This window comes from Rhinopithecus roxellana, chromosome 15 (genome assembly GCF_007565055.1).
Source record: "Rhinopithecus roxellana isolate Shanxi Qingling chromosome 15, ASM756505v1, whole genome shotgun sequence".
Classification (NCBI taxonomy): domain Eukaryota; kingdom Metazoa; phylum Chordata; class Mammalia; order Primates; family Cercopithecidae; genus Rhinopithecus; species Rhinopithecus roxellana.
This window is the reverse complement of record NC_044563.1, coordinates 3,333,734-3,349,195: the sequence shown is the minus strand read 5'-3', so window position 1 is coordinate 3,349,195 and position 15,462 is coordinate 3,333,734. Positions and strand designations below refer to the sequence as shown.

At 52.0% G+C, this 15,462-nt stretch overlaps 1 protein-coding gene across 2 annotated transcripts in view; it reads right to left on the bottom strand.

Moving 5' to 3' along the window:
* The window catches only part of SHANK2 (SH3 and multiple ankyrin repeat domains 2), a 679,458-nt gene that overhangs the window by 535,244 nt on the left and 128,752 nt on the right, over positions 1-15,462 (bottom strand). For both annotated transcript variants that reach the window (XM_030918720.1, XM_030918719.1), the window contains one exon: positions 14,177-14,285. In XM_030918720.1, coding sequence (XP_030774580.1) covers positions 14,177-14,285 — 109 coding nt within the window. The remainder of the gene's footprint in view (positions 1-14,176; positions 14,286-15,462) is intronic.

Below are 15,462 nucleotides of genomic sequence, written 5' to 3'. Positions count from 1 at the left end.
TCACACAGCCATATTCAGATGCCCAAAACTAAGCTGAATGAACTGCCCCCCGCCACCTCCAGGCTGTTTACAGCTCCCACCACCCGGGAACCCCAAGAGTCCAGGCACACTGCCTAGTGTGGCTCAGGCACCCCTGTGCGATGCAGTGACACACAGGGTCACGCGCAGATCACAGGAGTGGCAGAGGCAGGGATTCAACAGGAATGCTGTGTGGGCCACAGTCCAAGAGGCTTCCCCGGTGCCCTTCCCTCTGAGTACGCAGAATCCTGTGGTACCATCTGGGTGCTTCCCATACAGGAGGAGTGAAGGACTAAAGCCCTCGTTAGAGATGGGAAAGGCACACAGCCACCTTTCCTCATTCAATGTCACATTTACGGGCATCTTAGGAAATGCCAGCCGTGGGCTGCAAGGGCACAAACACAGATAAGACATGGAGTCCGTGCCCCCTGGAGCTCCCGATCTGGGTAAGTGGAAACTTTCCTTCATCAACGCGGTGCAGGATGACCCAGGAGGGAGGGCAGGGGCCCAGCAGACAGAAGCATGCCGCCTGCCTTTGTAGGGACAAGGGTCCCGTGCAGATGACCCTGAACCAGTCTGCAGCTGAGCGCGGCTAAGGACATCAGTATCTATGACAACAAATCTTTCCATCCATCTTCATCTTCCTAATGTGCTCACCATGGCCACTGCTAAGCACGAGGAACTATTTTGCTGTGGTTCATTTGAGAGGCTCTTAATGTTCCAGAAAAGTGCACAGAGTACCAGGACAACACGCAAGTTCCCATGACCCAGAAACACCAACAGTGAATATTCACTTGGTCTCAAAGCACATTCCAGTGACAGAAGACTTCGGATGCCTTCCACGGGGTGTGTGCCTTGCTGACCATCCCACCACCCTCCATCCCAGAAAGGGCACCTGCCTCACGAGTGTGCACTGACTATTCCCATCTATTTTTAATTCTGATGTTTACTTATCCATAAATGGGTATCATCCTGAGGACTTTTAAAATTCACCCTAGGAACCACTCTGCAGCTTGCCACTTCATGGTGAGATGCACAGGCTTAACCCCTCCATGTCAGGAGTGTGCCACGTGTAGACATGCCAGCATCTTCATTCATCCCCTCTCCATGTGAAAAGCAGGCTTCCTGTCTTCCCCAAATAGGAAGACTGGAAGCTCAACAAGCATAACCTCAGAAGTGGCCCCAGTCTCCCTCAACGTGAACAATGGGTGGGAGTAAAAACACCTGTAATATTTTGAGATAACCTCAGAGACATGCAGACCCCTCCAACCGGAGGCTGCCCAGCAGCCAGTTGGCTCCAGGGAGGAGCAGATGTGCTTCAAAAAGTTGAGAAGTGGGGGCTCCTGGAAGCACAGCAGGAGGGCACTAGCCACGGCTCTTTGTCCTGACACTGGGAGGTGGCACAGCAATGGGGGGCGGGGGGGCAGGAGGCAGGAGGAGTGTAAGTGTTTAAGACAGCTGCTGCTACCCAGAGGGCACAGGGCAGTGCAGGCTGGAGCATGTGTACGCCGGTGTATATGTGCACACCTGTGTGCATGCCTGTGTGTGCATGCGCATGTCTGTGTGTGTGGGCATGCCTGTGTGTGCATGCCTCTGTATGCATGTGCATGCCTCTGTGTATGTGTGCATGACTACATATATGTGTGCAGGCCTGTGTGCCTGTGTACATGCCTGTGTGTGTGAGTGCCTGTGTGTGCCTGCCTTTATGTATGCACACCTGTGTGTGTGCATGCCTGTGTATGCATGCCTCTGTATGTGTGTGCATGCCTGTGTGTGCATGCCTGTATGTATGTGTGCACGCTTGTGTGTGTGCGCACATGCCTGTGTGTGTGCATGTATGTGTGCATGCTTATGTGTGTGTGTGCGTGCCTCTGTGTGTGTGCAAGCCTGTGTGCATGTGTGCAAGCCTGTGTGCATGCCTCTGTGTGCATGTCTGCATGCCTGTATGTGTGCATGTCTGTGTGTGTGCATGCCTGTATGTGCATGCCTGTATGTACGCATGCCTATGTGTGTATATGCCTGTGTGTGTGCATGCCTGTATGTGTGTGCATGCCTCTGTGTGTGCATGGCTGTGTGTATATGCGCATGCTTGTATGTGTATGCATGCCTGTGTGCGTGCATGCCTGTATGTGCATGGCTGTATATGTGCATGCTTGTGTGTGCATGCCTGTATGTGCATGCATGCCTGTGTATGTGCATGCATGCCTATGTGTGCATGCCTCTGTGTGCGTGTGCATGCCTCTGTGTCTGCATGCCTGTGTGTATCTGCATGCCTGTGTGCATATGTGCATGCTTGTGTGTGCATGCCTCTGTGTGTGTGCATGCTTGTGTGCATATCCGTGTGTGTGCTCCTGGGTGCATCCTAGTGTCCAAGATCAATGGGGCTGCAAAAATCAAACGACTGGGCAAGCAATTCTTCCTATGAGGGGAAGTGACTGGTGTCAACAAAACCCAGCTCTTTCCCCGAAGGGCTGGGTGGCCTCCAGCAGGTTTTTTAGAAGATGATAGTTCAGGAGGCTGGGGATGCTCAGAAGGAAACCATCATGTGAGAGAAGACCACAGACGTATCACAGGTGTAGGAAACAACCTCACTGAAAGGGATGGGGAATGAACCGCTGACCTCGGTAGCTCCAGACATGAATGGAGTCTGTAAGACTAAAGGCAAAAGGAACAGAATAGATAAAGCTGGGTTATAAGTCAACCAGAAAGTGAGTGCAGCCACATCGATAGAAGTAAGCAAGGGATTCAAAAGTGAATGGGAGGAAGGGGCCGATCTTGCAATGCAGACAAACTGCAAGCAATTCGCATAACTTCTCTGTCCTCAGGCGGTGGCGTGTAGCCCCCATCCCCCCTGACCCCTTATGCGTGGGCTGTGTACAGTGGCTTCCTTCTGAGAGCACAGTGTGGAAAAGGGAAAAATGGGAGCATCTCTCCATGGGGAAACCTGATGGCCACAAGCTCAGCCAGGAGATGGGGCAGCATCGCCCACGATGAGCCATGCCAACAGGACGGGCCCTCGGCACCGGGCAATGAGAAAGGCATTTTCCTCTGTGCTCCTCCTCCCCACACCCACAGCCCCGTCTAATAGTCAAAACACCAGATGGATCCCAATAAGGGGCACCCTACAGACACCTGACCAGTCCTCCTCTGAAACTATCCAGGTCATCACCAGCAGGGAAAGCCTGGGAAACGGTCACCGCCCAGAGAAGCCCAGGGAGACGAATGAGGGAATGTCGTGTGGGAACCTGGGTGGGGCCTGGGGACAGAAAAGGACCAGCAGATAAATGCTAATGAGAGAAGAAAAAAATGTGGACTTCAGATAATAATAATGCATCAATATTGGTTCTCTAATTGTGAGAAGCGTACCATACTGGAGTAAGATGCTGATAAGGGGGAAACCTGGGTATAGGATATATGGAAATTCTCTGTACTATCTTTGCACTTATTCTGTAAGTCCAGAACTGTTCTAAAATGAAAAGTTTGTTTAAAAATGCCTCCTGGTTATTGTGCGGGTTAATAGATTTAATGTAAAAAACACTGCTGCTCAGACTGGCAGAAAATGTTTGTGAAAAGCATATAAAGTACTTGTAGCCAAAATATACAGAGAACCCTTAAAACTCACCAACAAGAAAGCAAACCACCCAGTTAAAAGGAGGACAAAATATTTAAATGGATACCTCAAAACAGAATGTAAACTCAGACATGAGAAGATGCTGCACACTGTATGTCATTAGGAAACTGCAAATTAAAACAATTAGAGGCTGTGTTCAGTGGCTCATGTCTGCAATCGCAGCACTTTGGGAGCCAAGGCAGGAGGATCATTTGAGCCCAGGAGTTCAAGACCTGCCTGGGCAACATGAGGCCTTGCCTCTACTAAAAATTTAAAAATTTACCAGGCATAGTGGCACACGCCTGTAGTCCCAGCTACTCAGGAGGCTGAAGTAGGAGGATCACTTGAGCTCAGGAGGTCAAGTTTGCAGTGAACCATGACCACACCACTACACTCCAGCCTGGGAGACAGAGTAAGACCCTGTCAAAAAAAAAAAAGGCCGGGTGCGGTGGCTCAAGTCTGTAATCCCAGCACTTTGGGAGGCCGAGACGGGCGGATCACAAGGTCAGGAGATCAAGACCATCCTGGCTAACACGGTGAAACCCCATCTCTACTAAAAAACATACAAAAAACTAGCCGGGCGAGGTAGCGGGCGCCTGTAGTCCCAGCTACTCGGGAGGCTGAGGCAGGAGAATGGCGTAAACCCGGGAGGCGGAGCTTGCAGTGAGCTGGGATCCAGTCACTGCACTCCAGCCTGGGCAACAGAGCGAGACTCCGTCTCAAAAAAAAAAAAAAAAATACCTCAACACAATTGTCAGAATGATGAAAATCTAGAACACTGACATCAAATGCTGGTGAGGATGTGGAGCAACAGGAACTCTCAACATTGCTGGCAGGAGTGCCAAATGGCACAGTCATTTTGGAAGACAGTGTGACGTGTTCACACAAAAGTAAACACGCACATACTCCACAATCCAGCAACTCAGCTCCTAGGTGTCTCCCTTGAATAAGCTGAACACTTACGCCCACACAGAAATCTCAATGTCAGTGTTGACAGAAGCTTCATTCATCATTCCCCAAAACGGCAAGCAATCCAGAAGTCCTTCAGTAGCTGAGTGGATAAATTATCCGTGACACATGCAGACAGCGAAATGTTGTTCAACACTAAAGAGAGACGAGCTGTCAAGCCACGACACAACACGAAGGAAGCTTAAATGCATATTGCCAAATGAATGAGGCCGATTTGAAAAGGCTGCATCCTGTGTGATTCCAACTTGATGACATTCTAGAAAAGGCAAAACTACACAGCCAGTGGTTGGCCGGGTGCAGTGGCTCGTGCCTGTAATCCCAGCACATTGGGAGGCCGAGGCGGGCAGATCTTGAGGACAGGAGATCGAGACTATCCCGGTTAACACGGTGAAATCCCATCTCTACTAAACATACAAAAACTAGCTGAGCGTGGTAGCACATGCCTGTAATCCCAGCTACTCAGGAGGCTGAGGCAGGAGAATTGCTTGAACCCGGGAGGCAGAGGTTACAGTGAGCTGAAATCATGCTACTGTACTCCAGCCTGGGTGACACAGCAAGACTCCGTCTCAAAAAAAAAAAAAAAAAAGATCAGTGGTTGTGAGGGGTTAGACGGCAAGGGAGGGATGGATAGGTAGAACACAGAGCAGTTTTAGGGCAAGAAAGCTAGGCTGTGTGATTCTGTAATGGTGGGTACAGGACAGGATGATGCATCTGTCCAAATCCACAACATAAGCAGCACCAAGAACGAACCCTCATGTAAACTATGGTCTTCAGTTATTGTAACAAATGCCCTAAACCAGTGCAAGCTGTCAGTTTAACAGGGGAGCTGGATGTGAAAGTGCACAGGGGAAAACTCTGTGCCTTCTGCCTGGTTTTTCTGTCAACCTAAAACTGGGCTCTGTCCCCGACCCCAAGAGAGGCTCCTGAGGACCCTGGCCCCTGCCTCCGTGTCACCCCCAACCTCGCCACTCCCTCTGCCACATTTTCCTTACTGAAGGCACGGCACCTTGCTCCATCTAAGAGCATGGCAGGGTGTGTGTAAGAAAAACCCTGAATTAATGAGACACTGTATTTGAAATAATTGGACCCTTAAAAACAGGTCTTTTTTTTATAAGGAACTGTACTGAACAAACCAAAGGCACCCAAATATATTCACCGGTAGCAAAGGGAGTTATTTACTCGAAGTCTTCCAGCTCCTTCATTGGCACTGGGTAATTTCCGCACCTCTCACCCTCTGCAGACGGAGGTTGACGAGGTTCCAGAACCATATTCTCTTGAATTGCCTCACCTTCCCGGGTGCTGTTAGTTCTGGGGAATCGCACTGGGTGATTCACGCAGGGGCCAAGGTGAGACTGCGGAGCATGAACTGTCAGTCACTGCATGCATCAAACAAGCCCCTTCCACTCTTCACGACGATGCCCTGAAGGTAGTCAGTGCACCAGGACCCAGAATGTCCTTGAGGCCTCCTAACTGGGTGGTGCGGGAGGTGGGAAGGGGCTCCCCGGCGACACAGCCCCACAGCAGCAAGAACGGGGAGCCGGGGATGGGGGGTGGCCGAACTGGAGGAGCTCAGCCTCATAGGCAATGAGTGCACCACGGCCCTGGAAACAGATTCAGTAACTGGATTTCATCAGTGAGGTCCAGACACATCACAGGTGCTCTGCGGAATCAGGCTTCAGAAAGGAACCATCTCTTTCTGACTTCTTATCCAGATACTGAAAGAGTCGAAAGGCATTTCTAGCTTTATTAACAAAACCTCTTTTGTGGTTCCTGAGGCTTCTCTCAAATTTGGAGACAACGGTGCAAGATAAAAGGGCCAACCTAAGTTTTGTTCAAATTGTCAGGTTCGTTTTCTGTTCGGGGCTTGGAAACACAACTGGTCTCATCTCAGAGGTTCCAACCAAAGCAGGAAACGAGCCCTGAGACTCTGATGGGGGAAGTCTTTGGGTTTTTTTTTTGTTTGTTTGTTTTTTACACTACTTTCATCGTCGTTACTTAATAAAATTTACATTTAGAACAGGTACCAGATGGTCGCCTGCAATCACACAGGCTGTTTTGTTTTCACTGACAGGTCATTCCACTGGGATTTAATTATCTCAGTCTAGAGGGCTGCTTCCCTCCACTCCCGCCCCATGTCCAGTCCCAAAACAGGGACACGGGGCCCAGGTCTGCAGGGCCTGGGACTGAGCAAGGCAGCATTTCCTAAGCTTAGCAAAAAGGCTGCTTTCAACTCTAAGCACAGACTCTGCTGCTCCCTGGGGAGCTTTGAGAAGTCACCAAACTCACTGTGAAGAGGCTAAAATATGGGATGGGAACATGCCCAGGCTGTGGCCGACAACCAGGAGGAAAGAGGGAATGTGAACAGCTTGTCCCCTACCTGGGCCTGCCTGGGTCATCCATGTCCAGCCAGGCCGGCTAATGCTAAGAGACCCCTGTTTGTCCCACTGCCTTTTCCCCCAGGAGTTGAGAGCAGGGACCCCCGAGGGCAAGCAGAGCCCAGGCTCTACCTCTGCCCTCCACGGTGACTCAGCAACAGGCCTAGACTGGGCTGTGGTAACAAGATCCCAGAGGCTAGGTGGCTTAGAAGTGACAGACACGTATTGCTCACGGTTTTGGAGGCTGGAAGTCCAAGATCAAGGTGCTGGCAGACTTGGCGTGTGTCTACCTGGCTCACGGAGGGCAGCTTCTTGCTGTGGCCTCACAGGGTGGAAGGGGCGAGGGAGCTCTCTCGGCCTCTTTTGTAAGGGCACTAATCCCATTCACGAGGGCCCCACCCTCTTAATACCATCACCTAGGGGTTAGGGTTCAACAGTATGGGGGACGCAGACATCAGCCCTGGCGGCCACTCAGCTAGGCTCTCAGAGCTTCAGATTCCTCCCAAGACAGTGGTGCCTGCAGGGGACCCCCTCCCTTGATTACAGAGCCGAGGCCCGGCAAGGCCCTGTTTGCTGCTGGAGCACAGCAGGTCACCAACAGACTGCAGCTATCACTCTTAAGTGCCCTCATTACTGGTAGGGTGGGTGACAGTGCCAGTCTCCCTGGGACCAACAGGCTTCCAAGGATATGGGGCATTCGGCACTAAAACCAGGGCAGTCCCAGGAAAACCGGACACATTGGTCACCCTGCCTGTTTCCTGGAGGCAGCCTGCCAGAGCCAACCCTGTGTTTCTCCCTCTGTGTCCAAAACCAGGAGAAAACAACACTGATTGAGCTGCTGTAGTTGATGCTGATGACAAGAACATTCTGGAAACTCTATTAAGGGTGGCACATGTCCCACAGGCTTAACCACTGATATGGTTTGGATGGGTGTCCTGCCCAAATCTCATGTGGAAATGTAATCTCCAGGGTTGGAGGTGGCGCCTGGTGGGAAGTGACTAGATCATGGGGATGGATTTGTCATGAATGGTTTAGCACCACCCCCTTCCTTGGTGCTGTCGTGGCAAAAGTGAGTGAATCCTTGCAAGATCTGATTGTTTAAAAGTGTGGCACCTCTCTCTCTCCCCCTCTCCCCTTCTCACTCTCTCCGCTCCTCTCCCCTTCTCTCTCTCTCTCTCGCCCTCTCCCCTTCTCTCTCTCCCTCTCCCCACCTCCCTCTCTCTCTCCTGCTTTCGCCATGCGATGCACCTGCTCTTCCTCTGCCTTCCGCCATGAATAAAAGCTCCCAGAGGCCTCCCCAGAAGCAGATGCCACCAGTTTCCTGTAAAGCCTGAAGAACCCAGAGCCAATTAAACCTCTTTTCTTTATAAACTACCCAGCCTCAGGTATTTCTTTACAGCAATGTGAAAATAGCCTAATAGCACCACACTGCTCATCTAATGCTTACATTTTTCTGCCCTGTAAGTGTTATCATTCAATTTAGGAGACAAGAGGATGGAAGCTGAGAGAGGTTCTTTAACCTGGTCTTCACACAGCCAGCTGCAGAGAAGCGGGGGTTAAAGTCTCCTCTCTGGGGCTCTCCATGGCCTGGCATTGAGCTGGGCATTGGAAGGGTCACCTCTGCAGTTCCCTGGTCCTGCACCTCTGAAGCCCAGTGTCTCTAACAGTGGTGTCATCCGTGTGCCCGGGTAGTGTCTGTTTTTCAGTCAGGAGGATGTATATTTGTTCCTCCCACTCTGCCTTCTCCTACTCTGCCTTGACAGAAGCAAAGTGAAGGTGGTGTCTTCCCTGGCAACACTGGGCTCCGGCTTCTCACAGGAGCTTCTGTTTAGCTTGTCTCCCCTGATACTCACTCTGTGTGTGCCCGAGGGTTGCTATAAGCCATTGTTCTGGAATTACCCACAGCTACCTTACTGAGAGCACCCACCCCGGCTTACTTTTCTCTTTTCCCTCATCACCCTGGGTCCCCACTTCGCTGCCCCTCCGTCAGCACTGCTGGTTTCTCTCCTGATTTGGAAAAACAAGTGAGAATTCTTGAGACACTGGTGGCAGGCGCAGAAGTTGGGAAGCGGGGTGGTGTGAGGCCAGGGCCACCTGCGCTGTCTGCAGCCGACCCGTGGGTCTGCACTTGGCCTTCGGTTTTGGAACTTTCCGCCTTAGTTACCCCTTTTCCCTTTTTATTTGCCATAAATAATCTTTTTGGCCTTACAAAAAAATGTCACTGTCTATGACCACTGTTAGTTTTATCTGTACAAAAACCCCCACACAGGTGTTTATAGCAGCTTGACCCACAATTGCCAAAAGCTGGAAGCAGCCCAGACGTCCTTTAGAAGGCGAGTGGATAAGCAAACCGGGGTACGTCGGAAAATGGAACATTGTCCAGCGCAAATAGGAAACGTGCCTCCAAGCTGTGAAAGGCCTGAAGGCACCTTCCGCACATGCTGCCAAGTGAAAGAAGCCGATCTGAAGCACACTATGTGATGATAAGATTCCAGCTCTAGAACATTCTGGAAAAGGAGAACGTGAAAGGGTCAGCGAGGCTGGGTGTGGTGGCTCATGCCTGCAATCCCAGCACTTTGGGAGGCCGAGGTGCGCAGATCACCTGAGGTCAGGAATGTGAGCCCAGCCTGGCCAACATAGTGAAACCCTATCTACACTAAAAATAAAAAAATTAGTTGAGCATGGTAGCACATATCTGTAATCCCAGCTAGTGGGAGGCTGAGGCAGGAGAATCGCTTGAACTCAGGAGGCAGAGGTTGCAGCAAGCTGAGACGGTGCCACCGCACTGCAGCCTGGGCGACAGAGACTCAATCTCAAACAAAACAAAACAAAACGGGTCAGCAGCTGCCAGGGACTCAGGGATGAACAGGGGCACAGAGGAGCTCTCAGGCTGTGAAGCTGATCTTTATGATACTGTGACGGTGGATACAGGACATCTGGCAAAACTGACAGAATGTGCAACACCAAGCTTGAACCCTCATATAAGCTCTGGACTTTAGGATCACTCGTGGGTACAACTCCCGGCATAAATCCTCGTGTAAGCTCTGACATTAGGAGCACTATTGGGTGCAATACCAAGCACGAACCATCGTGTAAGCTCGACTTCAGGATCACTAGTGGGTACAACACCAAGCACGAACCGTCGTGTAAGCTCTGGACTTTAGGATCACTCTTGGGTGCAACTCCAGGCATGAACCCTCGTGTGAGCTTGGATTTTAGGATCACCATTGGTTCACTGATTGTAACACATGTCCCATACTAAAGCAAGATATTACTAACAGGGGAAACTGGGGGAGGGGCCAATATGGGAACTCACAGTACTTCCATTCAATTTTCTGTCAGCCTAAAACTGCTCTAAAAAATCATCTCTGCTCATTTCACAAAAGGGAGGCAGGGGAAGAGGAAGTTCTGCTTTATAGAGAAATATCAGCCACTACAAGAAGAAAAACTGATTCATAAAATTGCCATTTGGCAACAACCAGGGGAGAACTGATTCCATAATTCTGCTTTAAATTTTAACATTGAAAATAAGAGGCTGGGCTCAGTGGCTCACGCCTGTAATCCAAACACTTCAGAAGGCTGAGGCAGGAGGACTGCTTGAGCCCAGGAGGTTTAAGACCAGCTTGGGTCACACAGGGAGACCCTCATCTCTACAAAAACATAAAAATTGGCCCAGAGGCTTGTCACCTTGAGAATATTTCAGAACATCCATAAGGTAACTCCATGCTACTGTCTCCACGGATCAGGCTCCCAAGCCGTTTCTACTCAGTTCTGGGAAACATGGTCAGGTCTTTCTCCTTTAATTACGGTGCTTCACAGCACCATATGGTGGTTCATGACAACTATGGACTTTCTGCATTGGCACCGGCCTAATCCAGAATTCCAGCAGCAGAATTTCGAGTATGGTGGCACATACCTGTAGTCCCAGCTATTCAAGAGGCTGAGGCGGGAAGATCAACTGAGTTCAGGAGGTCAAGGGTGCAGTGAGCTGTGATGGTGCCAGCCTGGGTGACAGAGTGAGACCCTGTCTCAAGAAGAAGGAAGGGGAGGGAAGAGGAGGGGAGAGGCCAGGCGCGGTGGCTCACACCTGTAATCCCAGCACTTTGGGAGGCCGAGGCCGGTGATCACTTGAGCTCAGGAGTTTGAGACCAGCCTGGGCAACATGGCAAAACCCCGTCTCTACAAAGAAAAGCTTGGCGTGGTGGCACATGCCTGCAGTCCCAGCTGCTTGGGAGGCTGAGGTGGGAGAATCACCTGAACCTGGGAGGTCAAGGCTGCAGTGAGCTGAGATTGCGCCACTACACTCCAGCCTGGGTAACAGAGGGAGGCCCTGTCTCAAAAAAAAAAAGGAAAGAGGAGGGGAGGGGTAATGATTTCTGTCGAGGCCAAAATCAAAACAAAATAAACCCCCAACCTCTGTGTGCTCATCGTCTCCCTGGGTGATGCAGGGAAGTGTCCTGTAAGGAAGCATGCACGCATTCTGTCCTTGAGCACCAGACCCACTGGGGCCCCGTCCCAGGCCCTGGCCCCATGGGTCTCTGCCTTTGCTGGAGACCCTAGAACGCCTGTCCTTAACTGAGTGATCTTTCCCTGGAGCCACTTGTCGGGGACCTGATGACAGCAGGGGTTCCTGTGTCTTCTCTCAGTTTGGTCTTCATCATCAGTAAACCAGCCCGGAGGCTTGTCATCATGAGAATATTTCAGAATGTTCGAAAGGTAACTCCGTGCTACTGTCTCCATGGAACAGGCTCCCGAGCCGTCTCTACTGAGTTCTGGGGAACGTGGTCAGGTCTTTCTCCCTCTTTAATTACGCAGCTCCACAATGGCTCTAACAACTATGAACTTTATGTTTGGCACCGGCCTAATCCAGGATTCGAGTGGCAGCAGCTTTAACTCCAGGCAGGGCCCAGAGAAATCGCTGCTTACCTGTTTCAGAGTCTGCACTGATGCGTTTTTAGCAGCAAATGGAGGGTCGGTCTATTCTGGAATAACAGTCATTTCAGAACTCTTCAAGTCGAGATACCAACCGTCTGGTGAAGGAAGCCAGGGGGGAGGCCTGGCTTGGGACGGGGGCCAATTACAGGGGGCACATCAGGAAGAGAGGAGCAGAGCAGCTCAGAAGGGACCCCCAGCCTCCTTCTACTGCTGGCCAGGCCAAGGTGAGACAGAGGGCCACGCTGCCTGGTTACCCCACAGCAGCATCAGAAACAACCCTGGATGAGGCCAGGATGAAGACATAAGTGGCTCTGCCAGGGTGGTGGGAGCCACAGTCAAAGGCTGTCTCCAGGGAGAGTCCGGGTCAGCAGCTCAGGATGAAGGCTGCCCGTGGAGGTGCTCCGAGGCTCAAGGTCAAGCTCAGGAGCCCCTGGGTCCATCTACTTTCACAGCCTCAGATGGAAAGGGCTCACGTCCTCATAAAGCCAGGAGCTGGCACAGAGGCCATCGCCAGAGAGAAACTGCCACGTCAGCGCAGCACAAAATGCGTCCACATCAGGGAAGGCCGAATGGCCAGGACTCTCCTGAGCTGCCTGCAGACCTGCATGCTCTCCGTCACACCACCATGCCCGGGTCAGGCCTCTCTGCTTCCCACCTCAGCTCCTCTCCTCCTCCCACTGCCGGCCCCATGGCTGAGGGCCACCACTCACACAAGATGAAGCCCTGCAGCTGCCCACCCACCCTCCAGATGCCCTGCAGGCCTAGAGACTCTACTACTCCTGCCCGCCACATGCCCTTGTCCCCATCACTCCCTTTCCGCTCTCCTCCTCTCCAGATGTCCCCAACAACACAAGCCCAACTCAGCCTCCTGCTTCATGCCATCAGCTGGGACTGCCCAGACCTCCAGCGAAAGCTCGGCCTTGTCCACGTCACTGCCCTGCACACAGACCCCCAGGCTTCCCTGCCTCATGGAGGATCGGCGCAGGGCCTGGGGCCTGCTCAGCTGTAGACAGGCATTCGCCTTCCTACCCTTTCCCTACCCGCTGGGCGCACTCTGCCCCTCCGAGCCACGCTCATGCAGTCCTGCCTCCCGATGTCACAGGCATCAAAGCTCCTGTGCCGGCTCCTCCTGCTACTCACAGTGAAGCCTAAGAGACACAGACAATGGCAAAGAGGCAAGGACAGTCCTCCAGCAGTGCTCAGGCAGAGCTGTGCAGGCTGGATCCACACCCAGCAGGGTCTCCCCCAGCGTTCAGAGGCCTGAGGGGTCCCCACAAATGATGAGAAAGTGGTATCCTTCAGTTGACAAACACATTTGTTGTGTATTTTATATTTTTGAGGTGTGACACTAGTACGTGATGACGGCACACCATGCAGGGGCCAGAAGCAGGGTTGGCACACTCAAGACAAGAGGGGAGGGAGGTGCCCACTGCCCTGAGTCCAGGAGGAGTGTTCCCAGCCCAGGATAGCCCACCTGAGGGGGCATACTCTGAGTTGCTATGGAGACCCTCACCTCCACCACTCTTGGTTCTCCATAAGGACCTAACCTCTGCCTGCCAACTCCAGCTGGTGCCCTGCTGGCAAGGGACTGTCACCTGGGGTGACAGTGCTCACACCCAGGGACAGTGGGTGATGTCTGGAGACACTGCTGGTTGTCACAACTAGGTGTTGCTATTGACACTGAGTAGAGGCGGGGACTGGCACTGAACCCTTTGGCGCATAGGATGGTCACGCTGTGAAGACTCACACACTCGTGGAACCACCAAGGGCCTGGGCCATCTTTCCCGACCGATGCTTAGAGGCCCACACTCGTGAGGAATGTGGTTTCCAGCAGGGGAATAAGAAGATGCATGTGTGCAGATGCCTGTCTGCTGGGCTGCCCATGCCCAGCGGGAGGCAGAAACACACATCCTCCGGCTTTACAAACATATGTGTCTCCAAAGATCCGTGTGCCCAAGGCTGGCACACAATGGCACAACACATGCGTGTCATCTGCTCATTCATTCACTCATTCACTTCCTCAACAATTCTGCACCGAGCACCTGCTGTGGTCCAGGCCCCGTGTAAGACCTTGGGGATGCCCCATGGACAAGACGGACTCAGCTCCTTCTGACTGAGAAGCCAGAGGAGAGTGAGAATGTACCTGTAAACACCAAGCAAAACCAAGTAAAATGTAACGGCCGCATCATTCACGGGTAGCCTGAGCAGCGGGCTGGCCTTTTCTATGCTTCTGTAAAGCCTGGTAAGGTCCCCTCTAGTGAGTGCCCACCTCCGGTCTCCAGGTCGTGGAAATTGGGATCCAGGCCTCGGTCCAGCATCTTGGCGATCTTCTCCACCGAGCGATGTTGAATGTGATCCATGCATTTCTTCAGATTGGTCTAGAAGGAAAAACAATACAATTCAAACATCTTTATAAGAAATGTCCCGGCCAGGCGCGGTGGCTCAAGCCTGTAATCCCAGCACTTTGGGAGGCCAAGACGGGTGGATCACGAGGTCAGGAGATCGAGACCATCCTGGTTAACACGGTGAAACCCCGTCTCTACTAAAAAATACAAAAAACTAGCCGGGCGAGGTGGCGGGCGCCTGTAGTCCCAGCTACTCCGGAGGCTGAGGCAGGAGAATGGCGTAAACCCGGGAGGCGGAGCTTGCAGTGAGCTGAGATCCGGCCACAGCACTCCAGCCCGGGCAACAGAGCGAGACTCCCTCTCAAAAAAAAAAAAAAGAAATGTCCCAACCTGAGCAATGAAGTAAGACCCCGTCTCTACAAAAAATCAAAAAATTAGCCAGTTGTGGTGGCACACGTGATTCCAGCTACTCAGGAGGCTGAGGCAAGAGGATCACCTGAGCCAAGGCTGTATTCATGCCACTGCACTTCAGCCTGGGCAACAGAGCAAGACCTGTCTCAAAAAAGAAAAACAAATGTCTTTCCAGGGTCTGGGAAAGTTCCTGACTGGTACACTCGGGAGACCCACTCTCGCCAGGGCACACTGCAAGCCCTGAGGCTCCTGGAGCTGAGGCTTTTGGAACCACAGGCTGAGCGCAGTGTCTGGCACAAGGCAAGTACAATCAGCCTGTCCTGGATGAACGTTTAAAATCCCCTCACTCTTCACCATCCTGGTGCTACGGACTTACTGTGTGCGTCCCCCAAAAATTCCTAAGTTGAATAATCTACAATGTAATAGTATTGAGAGGTAAGGCCTTTGGGAGGTGACAAAGTCAGGAGAGTGAAGCCCTCGTGAATGGGAGTAGTGTCACTACAGAAGAGGTCCCAGAAAGCTCCCTCGCCCCTCCCTCCGCGTGAAGGCACAGCAAGACGATGGCCATCCCAACCAGAAACTAGGCCTTCGCCAGATGCTGAACCTGCCGATGCCACGATCTCAGACTTCCAGCCCCCAGAACGGTGAGAGACACACTTTTGTGGTTTATAGTCACCCAAAGTATTTCGTAAAAGCAGTGCAAATGGCCTTAGAGACTTTGCTGAGAGCTACGGATGCTCCTCTGCTTTTGGAAAAGACAGCCGGGCTGCTGGAGCACTTTTCAAATCTCCAGTTTCCA